Below are 17893 nucleotides of genomic sequence, written 5' to 3'. Positions count from 1 at the left end.
AAGAAAAGGTCTTCATGTGTGGTAGCCGATTTGAGGGGAAATAAAGTGTTGGTCCTAAAATTTCCATTGTAAGAGCCCTCTCCAACCCCTCCTCCCGCAAACCAGCCTGGAAGAGCACCACTACCGAGAAGGAAACTGAAGCCCAGCGTTCCACGTCCCACGTGCCAGACAGGGCGAGAGCGTCGGTCATGGAAACAGCCTGCCGGTAGAGGGCGCTCCGGGCACGGGCGCATTCTGAGCTCACTTTCCCATCAGGGCACCCGCGACTGAGTCCTGCGCTCCGGCTGGCCCAGCTTCAGCTTGCTTCCTGGTGACAAACGTTGCTGCAGCAGTTCCAGTTCACACCAGTGGCATGTCAAGCTTCCCAGCGAATGGCCAGTGACTCGGCTGAAGCACCCTGAGTCCCATGCTCACTCCAGCCAGGCAGACAGATGGTGGCTCTGATTGGCTTCACCCCTTGGCTCTGGGGAGGAGGTCCGCCCTGGGCCACACGTGATGCCCAGGCAGAAGATGGATGTTATGGGCAAGGGTTGAGGGGGAATCGGAGGCATCAACTACCTGTTCCACCTGGGGCATCGTAGCTAGACCTGGGTGTGACCGCGCATTGGGGGTTGGAGGCAGAGCTCATGAGCAGGTCCACATGCATTCCTCTTCCCTGTAGGAGCACTGCTTTCACGGAGAGTGAGCTCTTCAGCTCTGAGAAATTCACACTCCGAGGCTGACCATTCTGCTCACCCCTCTACCTGCACGCACAGGAGGAGGGCTGTGCTCCCAGGGGCCATTCATTACCGCCCCCTCCCCATCCTGTTTTGTCTCACAAGCTTCAGTGGTATATCCTCCCCTACGTGGCATTTCCAAGTCCCCATTCTCTACCTGTCCCACAGGACAGGAGGTCACCCTCACCCACCAGGAGCACCTTGCAAGCTTCAGGCCGCAACCTTCCTGCCCTGCATCTGCTTTCCTTCTTCCAGAATCAGGAAACCTCCGGCCTCCTGCAGCCCCTCTACCATCCTCGTTTGCAGTGTGGAGACATCAACATCTCCTATCACTATAACGTAGTCCTACGAGGGAGAGGAGGCAAGCGCACGTTTGGATGGTCATTTTGAGCGGGAAATCACTGACTCGTAGTATTCCGCCAAAATTAAATCTCCTGTTGTGTCTGTGATGGGCTTGGGTAAATTCCTGCCAAGGAGGAAGTGTTTCTACAGCCTCTGCCACACAGAGAAGAGGAGAGCAGTGGGGCAGGGATCGCGGAGAGGGAAGCTGGAGCGCAAGCAATCTAATTTAGCAAATGATGCAGCAGCAGCACATACAGGTGAAGAGATCAGGGTGGGAGAAACTGGCACAACCTGCAGCATGCAAGCCCCACTGGAAGAATTCGCATTCCAGAAAACATCCAGACACCGTGCTGGCCAAAGGTAATGTGCCTCCTGGCATCATCAACCTGCAGCCCCCAGTCCACAACCACCCTCCCCACAGGAAAGAGCGGAGGTCCCTATCACCATGGTCCTGCCAGCCCCCTTCCCCCAGGGACTCCCACCCTGGGCTAGAGACCCAGTTCCGGGCGCTGGGGAGAGACTAAATGGCCAGCCACTAGGAAATGAAGACCGCAGGCAGTGACCTCCAGCACGGGCCCGGGACAGATGCAGTCCTGCAGGGTGTGGCAGATCAGGACTCCTAAGAGGCAGCTCAGCACCATCCGATAGCCCATCAGATTCCACAGCTCACGAGTGTTTGATCCCACAGATGCTTGGTCATGGGTTCCATCAGCAGAGGGGAGCTGGAGAAAGAGGAAGCAGCCACCCTCCTCTCGGCAGACAGTCATCCCTGAGCTGAAATCTCACAGGACGCACCAGCTTCTCCCTTAGCCCTGAAGCCACCAAATGGCCGCCATGCCCAGCACTTCTCTACTTAGAGCTTTCCAATACTACCTCCACCTTCCCACCCCCAGAAATACGGAGCTCTGGACTAATCTCCTTACCACATGGGTGACCACCATGTGTGATCCTGAGGGAAGGGCCACATTCTGGTCATATTTGCTATTAAGCAGCACTGCTATAGACTGTTTGTCCAAAACCCGGCCCCTGCCTTGGTCAATTCATATGTTGAAAATCTAGTGCTCAAGGTAAGGGTATGAGGTGGGGCTTTGGAGAAGTGACTGGGTCATAAGAGCAGCCCTCATAAATGGAGTAGTGCCTTCATACAAAGGCCTCAGAGTTCCCTATCCCTTAGGCCAAGTGAGAACACAGCAAGGTGTAGGTAATCTACAACCCAGAAGAGGGCTTTCACCAGAACCCAGCCATGCTAGCAACCTCAGCTTGGACTCCCAGCCTCCAGAAATAAATTTCTGTTGTTTAGAAGCCACCTGGTCTGTGGTCTTGTGTTAGAGCAGCCCACCCTAAAGCAACCATGATTACCCTTTTAGAAGTAATCATGGCCTGGGCCGGAAGACTTGGGCTCAACGACTGTCATAGGGCCCTCTCTCCTGGTCCTCAGTTTCCCTGTGTTTGTAGCAAGCAGAGAACCACAGGGTTCCCAAAGGGCATTCTGGTTTCCTTTGGCATCCTCTGGATTCAGGGGCTTGGCTTTGCCAGTGCAAACACATCTGCTGTCTGGGCTGGGGTTGGCAGGGGTAGGGCCCCTGATAGGCAGAAATGGCCACTCCCAATCAGAGCACACACAATCGGGACACACACCCACAGGCTGCACCTTTGAAAAGGGTGGGTTGTGGGGGTGGGGGTTAGTGAGAGCGTCTGGGGAGCTCCAGCAAGCAGCTGTGGGCAGCAGTGAGAAGATGGGTGACCACCAGAGCTAGAAACAGAAGACTGAAGTCTGACACCTGGCTAAGCCTCCCACCCACCACTGAACTAGGGGCCCAAGCTAGCCCCTTCACTTGAGCCTTGGTCTGCCTCCTGGCCCATGCTCGAGCAAGCAATATGCCTGTCAAGCAGGGTCTTGAACTCGGGGGAGCTAATGGAACACTCCAGGCTCTGAGACGATGTCGCCCTCATGATGGGGGGTGTGGGCATGGGTCGTGAGCCACTGCGCACCGCACCCCCCACCCAGCCCACCGGGTAAAATTGACCCCGAAGAGCAAAAGGTGCTGAGATCTTTGAGTCTAAATCCCCACCCCCCACCTGCTGCCAGGCGAGAGCAAGAAACGCAGACTAGACCAGAACCACTGCACTTGAAGTTTTATGAGAAATTCTGTAAATGCGCAGAGTGGCCGGAGGCCGCTTGCCCACCAGGCCCCGCCCGCCGGGACCCCGGCGCTCAGCACTTGCTGTAGACGGCCGCACTGCCCCGCTCCTCAAACTCTTCCTTGCTGACCCAGAGCTGCTGGAAGGCCTGCAGGGAGGCCAGGATGGAGCCGCCGGTCCACACGGAGGTCTTCCTCTCGGGCGCAGCAGCCACCACGGGGCTGTCTCCGGGGCAGAGGAGGCTCAGCTCCCTCTGGAAGCGCTCGGGGAAGCCATCCAGCATGGTAGAGCCGCCACACAGCAGCACGTTGGCGGCCATCTCCTCCTTGAAGCCCGCCTCCCGGCAGCGGTCCAGGCAGGCGGCCGTGAGCGCGGGGAGGCCGGGATGGTTGCTGCCCACCAGGCTGGGCTTGAAGAGCATCTCGGCGCACTGGAACCGCTCCTGGCCGATGGTGATGAGCTTGCCATCGGGGAGCTCATAGTCCACGCGCATGTCCTCCAGGCACAGGGTGAGCTCCTGCTCGGGCACGAGTGCCGAGTAGCAGCACTTCTTCTTGATGTGCTCGATGATGTGCAGGTGGTCGTCCGTGAACTTGTGGCCAGCCTCGTTGAGCAGCTGCAGCAGGTAGTTGGTGAGGTCACTCCCAGCGTAGTCAGCGCGGCTGGTCAGGCCCGGCAGCACGTCGCCCTCCGAGATGGGCACCACGTGCGAGACGCCGTGCCCGCTCTCCACCACCAGGCCCGAGGTCTTGCCGTAGGAGTAGATGGACAGGAGTGACTGGGATGTCACGTGCATGGCAGGGATGCCGAAGGTCTCGAACATGAGCTCCGCGTACTTCTCCCGGTTGCTGCTGGGGCTGAGCGGGGGGTCGGAGACCAGCACCGCATGCTCCTCAGGGAGGATCTTCATGGCCGTGTGGAAGACGTACTCCCAGATGCTCTGGACGCAGTCCCAGTCCACCACGATGCCGTATTTGAGCGGGTTCATCAGCTTCAGGGGCGCCTCCGTGTTGAGCAGCTCATGGCCCACGTAGGTCTCCTTGCGGGTGTCGCCAGCATCAGCCGCCTCCGAGTAGCGCTTGCCCACGGTGGAGGAGATGAAGTAGGTGGGCCTGGGCTCGCCGGCATAGCCGCACTTACAGTACTGGGAGCCCAGGTCAATGATGAGGGCCTTGATCTTGCGCACCTTCTTGGGCTTCATCTTCAGCGGGGTGACCAGACCTGTGTCCCGGATGCCAGCATCGGAACCTGGCAGTGTTCCTGCCTCTCCGGGATCACCCTGAGCCGTACCCAGGGGCATGGGGCTAGGGCTGCTCCTCGTCGCCATCTTTCTTCTTGGCTCACCTTTCTCACATCCACATCCTAGAGCTCCGTGGGGAGAAATAAGACGGCCCGCCTCCAGCAGTGCCTTGGCAACTCCTCAGGATTGTGATGTCACTGAGGGCCGGTCCATTCTGACAGCCCGGGGAGGGCTTGGCCTCCGCAGGCCCTTGATCTGCCACCCCCACCGCTGTCCACCTAATTTGACTTTGCTCTAAGACATAGCAGGCGTCCAGCAGTTTTAGAAGCCCAGGCACACTGGGGTGTCCGGTTTCCACCCCCTCCCCTTCCACCCCTGCTTCTAATGCCCTGTGCACTGACCGAACACCTTTCCCTTCTCTGCTTCTTGGCTGAGAGGATAATAAATATTTGAGCCCCTACAGTAAGCCAGGCACTGTACCAAGTACCGCACATATGTTACTCCCTAGAATCCTGAGAGGTATAGGGCTGAGCTGAGGACATGAAGGTTCAGAATTCAAATGACTTGCTCAGGAGCAAACAGCTCTTGAAATGTTTGTATTTTTATTCAAATTCATTCAACTGTGTGCACCAGATCTTAGAGCATGAAGGTTCCAACAGTACCCTCATCCCTTCATTCAGCATCTACTGGGGCTGGTGGTAGGTCCAGCCCAGGACAGCTTGCCAGTGACAGACGCCAGAAGCCTGGCCACAGCAGCGTCCCCTCTAGGTGGGAAGGAGACAGAACAGATGCAGACAAGTTTGTAGGTAGAAGTCTACTGGGAGAACAAAGGGGCACGAAGAAGGAGTGATTACTGGAGGGAAGGAGTCAGCAGGTTCTAGAGAGAGGTGATCCCAAGTCAACTACCATGTGGGTATTTGACAAGTAGCTAGGAGGAGGGGACAGCATCCCAAGCAAAGAGCACAGCCTGTGCAAAGGCCAGGGTCGGGGGGAGCGGGAAATGTTGGGAACTTCTAGTAGTTAAATGTTTGGAAAAACAGATGAGGCTAGAGAGTTTATGGAGCCAACTAGGGAGGGCCTCTAACACTTGGAGTAAGAGCTTGGGTTAAATGGAGGACAGGTGGGGAACAAATGAAGATTTTAAGCAGGGGGGTGGTCAGATCTGACCGCTGGAAAATCTGGACAAGATCTGTGTTTAGCTGTGATGTAGAGAGGCACGGCCACGGAAGACATTCCTGTAAGACCTGAAGGAGACCTAAGCCAGGCTGGGACGGTGCGGAAGAGAAGGACAGACAGATTCTCCAGGAGTTTAGAAGGTAGAATCTCATCCACTTGGTTGGCTCCCCAACTATCTCCCATTCAACGCAAGTTCTTACTCTAGCATTTAAGGCCTCTCTCATTGCTCCTGTGACACCTCTCACCTCAAACACTGCATTTACATCAGATGACTAGACCAGCTGTGGGGAATGAGGGAGAGGGAGGGATGAATCCCTCACCTCCGCCAAAGCGAAGAAAGATGGCCTGTCATCCAGAGCAGGCAAAGTCACTAGGTTTCCATAGGGCCCTCCATCCCAAACCGACCTCCTTCAAAAACAAAACAAAACAAAAAATCTCCAGGTGATTCGTAAGAAACCCTATACTTTGGCATCTTCCTTACTAGATTATCTTTCTGCTCTCCCATAGCTGCTAAGATCACAGGGACCTAGTTCACCTTTCTTTCCATAATCAAGGGTAGGTGGTGTCCCAAAAGCCAGAGCAAGGATACCAGCTCAGGGAGAGATGTGTTTCTGGGTCTAATCTTTCCAGTTTTTTCTTCCACTACAGGAGGGCCTCACAGTTGCTTTCAGGAAGGATCACCTCACGGTTTTCTAGCCTCGGGCCAGAGGAGCACAAGTAGGTGTGATCCCAGAGAAAATACGACCTGAGATACTTTGGGCAACCGAAGGTGCCTCTAACCAGGAGGGATCTCACCAGAGATCCCTGGGAACCCACGAGTACCTCAGATGGTGAGTAACAAGTACAGGGGCTTCTGCATGCCAGGCACTGAAGGTTTGGAGTGCAGTGTGCCAAGGGTCTCCATATTCTCCCATCATCAATACCATTAACTGTCTCCTGACCCCCGAGAAGAGAGAAGGAACACGAAGGGAGGACATAGAAGCTAAGGGCAAGGGGGTTCACTTAAGAGAGAGCGTCCAAGCATGCGAAATCCAGAGAGGTGAACTAAAAGGAGTGAAAAGCATCCAGTGACATTAGCCTGAAGGATCTAGCGTAGACCAAGAGTCCCTGCGCTCTTAGGCCTTACAGACAGGAAGGAGCGGGTGTCTTTAAGCCCGCACAGCACCTTTCCCACCCACACTGACAGAAAGAGCCAAAGAGGGGTAAGCCTGGGTGGGGGGAACACATGCAAGCCAGCCTTGCAGGCTTTAGTGTCTCAGCGAAGTGGGAAGCACAGGTCAAGGGACAGGGTGAATAAAGGCCCCCAAAAGATGTCCCCATCTTTAATCCCTGGAATCTGTGAATGTTATCTTTCATGGCAAAAGGGACTTCACAGGTAGGAGTTAAAGAGTTTGAGATAGGGAGGTTACCCTGCATATTGCGGTGGCCCTGAACTAATCATCAAGGTCTTAATAAGAGCCGGACAGGAGGATGAGGTCTGAGATAAAACAAAAGAGGCAGAAGTCAGACACGTCTTTGAAGATGAAGGGGCCCCATGCCAAAGAATGTAGGTGGCCTCTAGGGAGCTGGAAAAGGCCAAAGATGATCACCCAGAGCCTTGGGAAGGAACGCAGTCCCACCAATAGCTTGACTATTGCTGAGAATGCAGACTTCTGACCTCCAGAACTGTAGTTAATAAATCTGTGTTTGAAGCCACTAAGTATGTGGTAATTTTTTTTTTTAAGATTTTATCTATTTATTTGACAGACAAAGATCACAAGTAGGCAGAGAGAGAGAGAGAGAGGAGGAAGCAGGTTCCCCGCTGAGCAGAGAGCCTGATGCGGGGCTTGATCCCAGGACCCTGAGATCATGACCTGAGCCGAAGCAGCGGCTTTAACCCACCAAGCCACCCAGGCGCCCCAGTATGTGGTAATTTGTGACAGCGACCACAGGAAAGGAGCAAAGGCTCTTACAGGAATTTATAGGAATCCAGGGCAGTGACAATGCACTAGGTAGCTGCACATCTGTCCGAATTCAAGATGAGGGTTGAGAAGGAAAAATTGGTCACCCTACATGAAATGTTCCTTTGGTTATCACATAAACATTCTTTTGAAGTCAAACGATCCAAGTTGGCCATGCAAACCCCCACTGAACAATAGGCAAGTACAGTTTTTTAGGCAGCCAGGCATAGAGAAATACTTTCCTCTTCTTTCAAAACTCAGTGCTATCTCATCCTCTACCCATCGACCCAAGTAGACACTCTGAGGTGACAGCATGTCTGCCCCCATTAGGCGGTCACAAGACTGGACTCAGTGCTTTTCTTCTCTTACCCCACACAAGGAGCCAAGAGCATGCCCAGTAACCTCCTCAAAGGGGAAAGCCCCCTCTTTGGAGCAACTGACTCTTTCATGAAAAGCGTGGGACCGCATAACAAAAAGCTGGTTTCTGGATGCCCTGACAGTGACGGGTGTCAGCACCACCGTGCCTACCTGCAGAGATGGCATGTGAGATGATGGCCGTGTGTGCTTAGAGACACATTTTGGGTCTCACTGAGGTGTGTCCACACCACACCCCTGGGTTGAAGTCCCAGTCAGGACAGCTTGACCCCCACAGGCTGGATCCCACAGGTGAGCCATGCCCCTAAGAACCTCAGTGTTCTTATCAGTGCAACTCTGTATGGTCTGATTTCATCACCGACTCAAGGACCCGCATGAAGGAGTATGTGTACACATGTGACTAAACATTCTTCTGCAGGGTGTCATAAGGGACAACTGAGACACAAGTGCTTGGCACGGTCACTACAGCAGCAAGCAGTCCTGCCCAGATCTCCATCAGGTAGTGTCAACTGTGTGCAAGTCTCTAGTGCTTTCTGACCTCATGCAGAGTCAGAGCCAAAGTCATAGCAGTGGCCCCAGAGGATGGATGTGGGCTGCTCCCCCTCCCCACCCCCTTCTCCCACCTCACGTACTTCTCCTTGCGGTCCCCACTCAGCCACACAGGGAGTGGGATCCTCTAACTTAGGGGCCAAAAAACATTTTCTGTAAAGGGCCTGATAACCAGCATTGTCAGGGTGGCGGGCTGTGCACTCTTCGTGGCAATGACGTTATAGCATAGAAGCAGGCACAGATAGTACATAAGGTACTATCTGTACATAAATGAGCATCGACCGAACACAGGGGGCCGGCACTAGTTTGCTGGCCCCTCCTCTCATCGGTCACAGGTGCGCCTCCAACATCTGCATCTGCTGCTCCCAATATACACCCGACACACGTGGCACTGTCCGTCCCCTCCTTCTGGTCTTCACTCAAGTGTCACCCTCTCAGGGATCCTTGCCCAAACCCAGAACGTGGCCACCGTCCCCAAGACCCTTCCCTGCCTTTTCTCTTTTGCCCTTAACCATTTCCCAACAGCTGTTTGTCTTGGCCATTGCCTCTCTGCCCAGCCCCCACTGACTACAGTGTAAAGTCTACAAGAGCAGAGATTGTTGTCTTTTTTTCCTCTACAGCTGCCTTCTATTTCCAGTGTCCTTTCATGTAGCAAGTGCTCAATAAAGAGCTGATTGGCTAAAATCAGGTTTATTACCAAATCTAGAAAAAGGTTAAGTGACCTCTAAGACACCACCCAAATCCACCCTAACATGGGACACAGGTTTCCACTATCTAGAAAGCCCCCGGTCACCAGATTACGTCACAATCAGTGATGTCATTGTTGGGAAAATTCTCAAGTTGCCCTCTGATATAAGCCTTTCAGGCCTTGAGGCCGGTGGGATCGAGGAACTTTCTGAGAGTAAGATGGCTCTTGATAGCATGTGGGCTCCCCAGGCATCAATCATCGGGGATGGGCCTGCCAAGAAAGTGGGTGAACAGGCACCCCTTCAATCACACTTCCTCCAGACTGCCTCCTTAAAAGATGGCCCAGCGAAGCGGGCAGTGTGGGTCCGCTGTAACCATTCAGAGCCAGAAGAACCTGCTAAATCAATGACAGGCAAGGAGAAATCCAAGCTAGTGGTGACCAAAGCAGTGGTCGTGGACCTTGGCACTGGCTCCTGCAAATGTGGCTTTGCCGGGCTGCCGAAGCCCACCCACATCATCTCATCGACAGTGGGCAAGCCCTACATGGAGACCGCCAAAACCGGGGACAATCGCAAGGAGACATTCGTGGGGCGGGACCTCATCAATCCAGGGGTTCGTCTCAAGCTAGTTAATCCTCTGCGGCATGGCATCATCGTGGACTGGGACACAGTGCAGGATATCTGGGAATATCTCTTCCATCAAGAGATGAAGATTGCCCCAGAGGAGCATGCGGTCTTGGTTTCCGATCCACCCCTGAGCCCACACACCAACAGAGAGAAGTACGCTGAAATGCTGTTTGAAACCTTCAGCACTCCTGCAATGCACATCGCCTACCAGTCCCGCCTGTCCATGTACTCCTACGGAAGGACCTCTGGCCTAGTGGTGGAGGTCGGCCACGGCGTGTCCTACGTGGTCCCCATCTACGAGGGTTATCCTTTGCCCAGCATCACCGGACGTCTGGACTATGCAGGCTCTGACCTGACAACCTATTTGATGGGCCTGATGAATAATGCGGGGAAACACTTCACCGAGGACCAGATAGGGATTGTGGAGGACATCAAGAAGAAATGTTGCTTTGTGGCCCTGGACCCCATCGAAGAGAAGAAAATCCCGGCCACCGAGCATACAATTCAGTACGCTCTGCCTGATGGGCAGGTGATAAACCTGGGCCAGGAAAGGTTCCTCTGCGCCGAGATGTTCTTTAAGCCTTCTCTGATCAAGTCCATGCAGCTGGGGCTCCACACCCAGACTGTGTCCTGCCTTCACAAGTGTGACATTGCCCTCAAGCGGGATCTCATGGGCAGCATCCTGCTGTGCGGGGGGGGCACTATGCTCAGCGGCTTCCCCAACCGCCTGCAGAAGGAGCTGAGCAGCATGTGTCCCAATGACAATCCGCAGGTCAACGTGCTGCCCGAAAGAGACACAGCGGTGTGGACAGGCGGCTCCATCCTGGCCTCGCTTCAGGGCTTCCAACCCCTGTGGGTCCACCGCTCTGAGTACGAGGAACACGGGCCTTTCTTCCTCTACAGAAGGTGCTTCTGAACTCCGACCAAGTGTGGCTGCCATGCGTCCGCTCTGCTGGGTGAGCACCCGTCCGACGCATAGGGAGCTACATTCGCACGTTTTCTTCTGTAGTATTAAACGATCCTCGTGTTCCCTCCATAGCGTGTTGTCTGTATTTCCTGACTCAGTAAGAGCAAGTTCATGAATGCAGCAGGTGCCCAACAAAGTTGGAGATGTGGGTGAAACAACAAAGGCACATATTACGTGCCGCTTGCTTGAACATTCTTGGGAAAAACTAGCTCTAACCTTATTCTGTCCCTTTTTGTATCCCGTTTTAAGAACGATCACACTGTTACATCTCAGAAAGGGAGCGTGATCAAGATATAGAGTCAGTGCTTTAGGGCATTTATGCTTAGGGCATATAGAATATTCCTTTTGATCAACAACAGGAAGTCTGCTACAATGGTTCGGTCTCCCACACAGCTGTAGAGCATACTTCATGCTTCATGAAGGCTTGTGAAGAGTGGACTAGGGTGTGTGGTTCTTGTGGTTCCTGTAGGAACACAGGTTCCTGTGTGGTTCCTGTTGGAACTAAGGGAAAGCAATTGCTTTCCCTTAGTTCCAACAGGAACTTATGTCTCAATACAGCTCTTACCAAACCATCATGGTGACTGGCTGCTGAAACCTGCATGTAATGAACAAGGTGTATGTGTGTGTGTGAAGGGGCAACTCTTCAGCTGCTCATCACCCACTAGACTGGATTCCCCATCAACCTGTAGGATACACAGCTGGGATTGGGGATGGGCGTGGGATAGAGGTTGGCAGTTCTGGGGCTAATGATGTAGGTTTGCGGGAACCTGCCCTACACTGGTCATTCTATCCCAACTGAGAAGCCAGTAGGAACATTCAGTCCTTCAAGACCAGAGAAGCCCTTCTGGGGCCCTGCATGTTCTGTGGTGGTCTTACAGGGCCACTTTTTTAAATGGAACAGGGATTTTTCAGAACAGTCCCCAGTACAGTGTCTGTCCTGTCTCTCAACCTCAGCATCTGAACACTGGCAGGGAGCAGCATCAAACAGTGGAAAGAAATGGGTTTGAACTTTGATCTGAAACCCTATTTCACTACCACCTAACTGTATGGCTTGAGTCTACTTACCTATAAAATTGAATTCAAAGGCCTACTTCAGGGGTGCCTGGATGGCTCAGTGGTTAAGCCTCTGCCTTCAGCTCAGGTCATGATCTCAGGGTCCTGGGATCAAGTCCCACGTCGGGCTCTCTGCTCAGCAGAGAACCTGCTTCCTCTCTCTCTCTCTCTCTGCCTACTTGTGATCTGTCAAAGGCCTACTTCACACAGCTGATATAAAAAAAAAAAAAAAGAGAGAGATAAACACTGAAATACTAGTATCTGGCCTCTGGGAGGTGATCCTAAGAGCTAGCTAGAATTATCTTGTAGACTCCTCTTATACAGGAACCCTGAAATCTTACCATAGTTCTTTTCTGTTTTTGTTTTTTAAAGATTCATTTATTTATTTTAGAGAGCTAGCATGGGGCGGGGAGGGCAGAGAGGGAGGGAGGGTCTCAAGCAGACTCCACACTGAGCACAGAGCCTGACACGGGCTCAATCTCATGACCCTGAGATCACAACCCAAGCTGAAACCAAGAATGGGATGCTTAACTGATTATGCCACCGAAGTGTCCCTTACCATGGTTTTCAGTCACATGCACACCCAAAGGTACCTAGGCATTCAAGCACTCACAGAAGAGGTCTGGCATCTCTACCATGCCCAGGGAGAAGCCCTACCAAGCTATCTTCCTAGTATCCAGGTTTGCCTAGACTGCCTCGAAAGACCTAACTGCCCAACCCTGCATCCAGGCCTAGTAAACACGGCTGACAGGCACCAGCAAGCTGGAAGAGAGAAGTACGGCCCGACACAGAAGGGCTTCTCAAGTTCCTAGAGTTAAGCAAGGGGGACTAAACCTTACCCGGCAGGATCAGAGGATCACCTAGCAGCTGGGTACACAGGGTGGTATAAGGTCTTAGTAACCTCAGTTTCTGTCCAACATTTCATGAACATTCACTGTTGAGCAGGTTAAAATTTGATTAATTCTAACGTTTGACCTCACTGGCAGGGTGCTAAAGCCTTTGGACCCTTCCTTAGAATAATATGTTAAAATGCATAAAATAAAACACATAGAATTACAGAGAAAACCAATCCTATAGAAACATACTATCTTTAAATCCCTTAAATATCTATGGATCCCAAGTCACGGATCCCCAAAAAGGTGAGCTTTGATGAAGGGGAAGCATGAAAGGGTAGTTCTGGAGGGAAATCCCCAGGCCACAGTAGGTCTAAATGTTCTGCTGCAGTTTAAAATGAAAACATACCAAAAAGAATAAAAGAGAAAAGTACCAATATAAAGCTGAATAGATATGTACCTTTTTCAAAATACCTTTATGGGAGCACCAGGGTGGCACAGTCAGTCAGGCATCTGTCTCTTGCTCAAATCATGATCTCAAGGTCATAAGATTGGACTCCACATTGTTAGAGGGAGGGCAGGGTTCCACACTCAGCACAGAGTCTGCTGGGGTTTCTCTCTCCTGCTCCCTGTGTTCTCTAAAATAAATAAATCCTAAAATGGGGCGCCTGGGTGACTCAGTGGGTTAAAGCCTCTGCCTTCGGCTCAGGTCATGATCTCAGGGTCCTAGGATCAAGCCCCGCATCATGCTCTCTGCTCAGCAGGGAGCCTACTTCCTCCTCTCTCTCTCTCTGCCTGCCTCTCTGCCTACTTGTGATCTCTGTCTGTCAAATAAATAAATAAAACCTTTAAAAATAAATAAATAATTTTTTTTTTTTAAAGACAAAAAAACCCCATAACCCATTTCCATGAATTCTCACTTGATCTTTACACAATTCCCCTTGTAGGAAAAAAAAGTCATCCTCGTGAAAGAGAGAGAGGAGGAGATGAACAGTTTTAGTAAGTACATGAAAGTCAGTTTAGTGATTCTCAACTGGGGGCAATTTTGACCCCCAATGAGAGACGTGGCAATGTCTAAAATTGGTTTTGGTTATCAGAACAGGAACGGGGGATATACAGTGCTGGCAGCTAGTGGGTAGAGGGCAGAAATATTGCTAAACATCCTATAATACACAGGAGAGATCTCTACAACAAAGAATGATATGACCCAAAATGTCAATAGTGCTAAGGTACACAGTGGTGCTAATGGGTACACAAGGCAATATTCAGTGAAATTAAATGTGCCTGTCCAGGGGTGCCTCCTCACTCTCTCTCTCTCCTACAAATAAATAAAATCTTTTTTTAAAAAAAGTCTCTGTCCAAGGACACTAAGATGGGTGGACCCACGGCCTTGTTCTTTCCTGTATACCAGGAGAACATCTGTTGATGTTAAAACCCTTGGGACTCCAGAGCCAGTGAGATTAATATAGGCATAAGGCAGAAGGGCTTATCAATTCAGTGTCCCCAAATGTCACCATATTAGCTTTAATTGTCTATAGCTTCAGGGATGTTAATGGGTTACCTAGCTTCTAAGATGTTTATTCTCCTCACCTCGGTTACTACTAAATATGGCAGACAAGCAAGGACAGCCAGAAATTCCTAAGGGCTTGTTCAGGTGGTGCTTCCAGTGACGCACACATTTATGGGGAAGCACAGGAGGTGAGGAAAAAGCTGATCTCCCTTCCCAAACTTGTAGTAACCTTAAGTAATAAGAATCATTAGTTTTATTTATTTTTGAATACACCCTCTTCAATTATGGCTATGAACAATCCCTAAAAGGTAAACCTATGTGTGTGTGTGTGTGTGTGTGTGTATAATACATGGAAAATGAATTTAAAAGATGTGGCAGTGCTAAAAAATTACATCAAACTACTCATAAAGACATAACAAATACATTACCTCCTGCCTCTGTTCTTTTTTAAATGTATACTTAAAATGGGTTGTCAGACACAGTCCTCTGCAAGTTCCCTCTTGATGTCTGCAGCATCGAGCAAAACTGACACCATGGGACCAACAAAACAACTGGAGTTTTTAGCTTACTGCAGCATGAACTTGCTTTGGGACAGAGTTCAAATCTAGTAGAAGACTTATATATTCTTTTCCAGGACCTTGACAGAGCCTTTCCCCCAAATTAAGCATTTATCATTTCCAGACATTTCTCTTCTTCCCATACACTGCACTTTCCCCATGAATTCTTCTGTGACCTTGTTTGGAAGGTCTGCTCTAGGCTGCTGCCTCTCGAACAAAATTCCATCTTGCTCACAGGAAATAGCTAGTAATTGATAGGTATTTGTATTCATACAAATTCTTTCTTGATGCTTCAATACATTATCTCAAGGAAATGGAACATCTCAAGGAATAGAACATCTATGAAAAACCACCCTATTATCAACAACACATTTATTTCTATTCCCAATCTATAAGGCATGGGTGCCCTTACCATTATCCATAGCAAGAGCACTAGAATATATTAAAATGCCATATAAGATACTATGTTTACTTACCCAGGCCAAAGAGTAGTCACAAAGCACTTTCAGCCTTTCAGTGTGAGGCCCTTTAATTATAGCAATCCATTATGGGTATAAATCATAAAGTAGATTTCTATAAGGCAGGATATACCTTCTTTTTCTTTCCATTGTTTTTTAAAAAAATTTTCAGACACGGAGAGAAATTGAGTTGTACAAGCAAACACACCTAGACTCTACCATTTACATTTTGCTATTTAGGGAATGACTTTAATTACAATTCTGGGCATATCTCTACTCCGCAGATCAGAGGCAGCATTTCCATTCACGCACAGTCAGGAAGGTCTGGGTCTGGTATTAAAGGCACGGAAGAAATTTTTAACCTTACCCAAGAATCAGCCACAAAACCATTGTCAAAATGAACTGAGCTTTTTCTAGATTAATCCAAAAGAGAAACATTCTCATATTTTTCCAAAGAAAGCAACTAAAACAGGTCAGTGAAGCACCATAAGGAAAAATAAATGAAATGGCCTTGACACGGACAAAAACCTTTTAGTTAATAGCAGCAATTACTTGGAGAAAAAAGGAATAACTCAACAATCGTGCACACCGTTCACCATACTCAATGTGCATGATACTGTTTCCGACATGCTCATGTGCGCCAGCTCTAATACTGCTAAATCCCTCACAGAAAATTCACAGGCAGTAGAAAGAGTCCCTGTGGACATTGCAGTGCTAGGAGCTCAATACAGTTCTAACTGGAAGCACGTGATGTGGTACGAGATTACAAAGTAAACAGCTGTCAGCATAGGAAAGCTTAGAATTTCAAAGGATATATTTAGCTTTTTATTCTGCTTTAGTTCCAGGTGAAGAAGTCATTTAAGTGATTCAATTTCACCAACTGTTGGTAGCACAAATAGCCATGTTGTTTATACATAATGCTCTCCTCCCAGAACATAAAATATTTAAAAAACATTATTTTCTTTTCCTCACACTTTTGAGGTAGGAGCCATGAAACATTATTCCCAATTAACTGAGGCACGAAGCAGTTAATTATGTGACTTGCCAAAGGTCCCAAAATGAATGGGACTGGTAGCTGGGAATAAAAGACAGTCTTCTCGGTGCTATAAATACCGGAAACACACTCTTGAACAGCACTAAACAAAAGAGCAGTAATTCTTACAAAATGCTGCAATACTGGTTAAAGCGTAAGGTTTTGCTAATTAAAATTATACGCAAAATAAAGCAGAACTGCTTGGTGTCTGGTTAGGTCTGCTGTATGGAGCAGCTCTCCAGGCTGCTAAGGCAGACCGCTATCTTACTCTTCCCAGCTCCTGACGGCCAGGCCCCGAAGAGAAGGGAAAGGAGAACCACCTCTGCTGGGGTCATTCACTCTAGAAGACTCAGTTTCCACTGGGTTTTTCTGTTGATCTTTGGGGGTATAAAAAGCTCAGCATCTAGAAGAAAGGAAAGGAAAACTGTGATAGACACACTTTCTTGCTAGGGGGAGCTGAGGCAGTAACTCTGCGATAATAAAACTAGTGCCTGGGCTTTGCAGCTACAAGATAACCATCAGACCAGAGAAAGCTAAAGCTCCTGTTAGCCTCCAGCCCCCAGTCAGAGCAAACACAGCCTGAAGGCCCTGCCCCAAGAATAGAGATTTCCACTTCCGGCAGGTGAAGGGTAGAAGAAAAGAACGCCCACTGAGTGATTCAAAGAATGTTCTAGATTTTGAATGGGAGGGGATGGTGGTGGTTACAAAATCATATGTAATTAATAAATCTCATCAAATTTTACATTTCACTATCTACAAAACTTTCCTCAATTATAAGAGAAAAAAAATTGTAAGAGAAAAAATGTTATCTGAAAAAGAGTTAATGAACAGAAAAAACTTTTATGATAAAAAAATTCTACACATGATCAATAAAAATGTCCCTACTCTTGGAAAAAAGCAAATGGAGGAGGAGAAGACGGATGGGGTAAAATTGTCACTGTCAACAAAACTCCCAGGCCCTCTTTCTTTTCTTTTCTTTTTGAAGATTATGTTTTTAAATAATCTTGTCACCCAACACCCCAAGATGAAATGACATGGCTCCACCAGGGCCCTCTTTCAGATCTGTGGGAGCAGACATATATACAGGCAGCGGAGATACGAGAAAATACATGTATAAAAAGATGTTCTTTCTCAGCATTACTTGTAATACATTCCAACAAAGTATATCTATATACATGAGCCACACAGACATTAAAAATTATTTTTAAACATATTTAACCAATGTGAGAAAAATGCTCAAGATAGTTTTTAAAAACATGATTTTCATATTATATATACATGTACTAGAAATGATCAAATTTTAATATTCTTTAACACGCTTTTCTGTACAATCCAGATTTTCACCATTAACCTCATCAGTTTTATAATTTCACACACCATTAGTGCTTTCTGCTCCAACAAACAAAAAGTTAGATAGACAAAAAGACCATAGGAGGTTTTCCTTATATACGGACACTGATACTGAAAATTCATTATTAGCAAGGCCCACCAACTTGCGTGAAATGGTGATTAAACTTTAAATGAGATGATCTTATAGAATACCCAGTGCTCATGACATTACGGGGGTATTTAAAAGACTGATGAACCACTGAGCTCTACCTCTGAAACTAATAATATACTACATATTAATTAATTGAATTTAAATAAAAATAAACGAGATGATCTTTTTTTAAACATCTTTTTTTCTTA

At 49.1% G+C, this 17893-nt stretch overlaps 3 protein-coding genes across 5 annotated transcripts in view; 1 reads left to right on the top strand and 2 right to left on the bottom strand.

Annotated features, from left to right (window-relative positions):
• Positions 1 to 3184: 3184 nt before the first annotated feature.
• On the bottom strand, positions 3185 to 8531 carry ACTL7B (actin like 7B). Its single transcript, XM_059141687.1, has one exon. The coding sequence runs from the start codon at positions 4525 to 4527 to the stop codon at positions 3274 to 3276; it is 1254 nt and encodes a 417-aa protein (XP_058997670.1). The 5' UTR covers positions 4528 to 8531; the 3' UTR covers positions 3185 to 3273.
• A 594-nt stretch (positions 8532 to 9125) lies between these two features.
• Positions 9126 to 10823, top strand: ACTL7A (actin like 7A). Its single transcript, XM_059141686.1, has one exon. It carries the CDS (start codon positions 9387 to 9389, stop codon positions 10707 to 10709), a length of 1323 nt encoding a protein of 440 aa, XP_058997669.1. The 5' UTR covers positions 9126 to 9386; the 3' UTR covers positions 10710 to 10823.
• Positions 10824 to 15560: 4737 nt separating this feature from the next.
• Positions 15561 to 17893, bottom strand: part of ELP1 (elongator acetyltransferase complex subunit 1) — a 60064-nt gene continuing 57731 nt past the window's right edge. For all 3 annotated transcript variants that reach the window (XM_059141683.1, XM_059141682.1, XM_059141681.1), the window contains one exon: positions 15561 to 16607. In XM_059141683.1, coding sequence (XP_058997666.1) covers positions 16540 to 16607 — 68 coding nt within the window. In that variant the 3' untranslated portion in view covers positions 15561 to 16539. The remainder of the gene's footprint in view (positions 16608 to 17893) is intronic.

The sequence above is a fragment of the Mustela lutreola genome, chromosome 12 (assembly GCF_030435805.1).
Source record: "Mustela lutreola isolate mMusLut2 chromosome 12, mMusLut2.pri, whole genome shotgun sequence".
In the NCBI taxonomy this organism is placed as follows: domain Eukaryota; kingdom Metazoa; phylum Chordata; class Mammalia; order Carnivora; family Mustelidae; genus Mustela; species Mustela lutreola.
The sequence above is the reverse complement of the archived record's forward strand: the minus strand, read 5'-3'. Positions and strand labels throughout refer to the sequence as shown.

Excerpts from the sequence above, each read along its gene's own strand:
- ACTL7B (XM_059141687.1), bottom strand. The coding sequence starts at position 4,527 with ATGGCGACGAGGAGCAGCCCTAGCCCCATGCCCCTGGGTACGGCTCAG.
- ACTL7A (XM_059141686.1), top strand. The coding sequence starts at position 9,387 with ATGGCTCTTGATAGCATGTGGGCTCCCCAGGCATCAATCATCGGGGAT.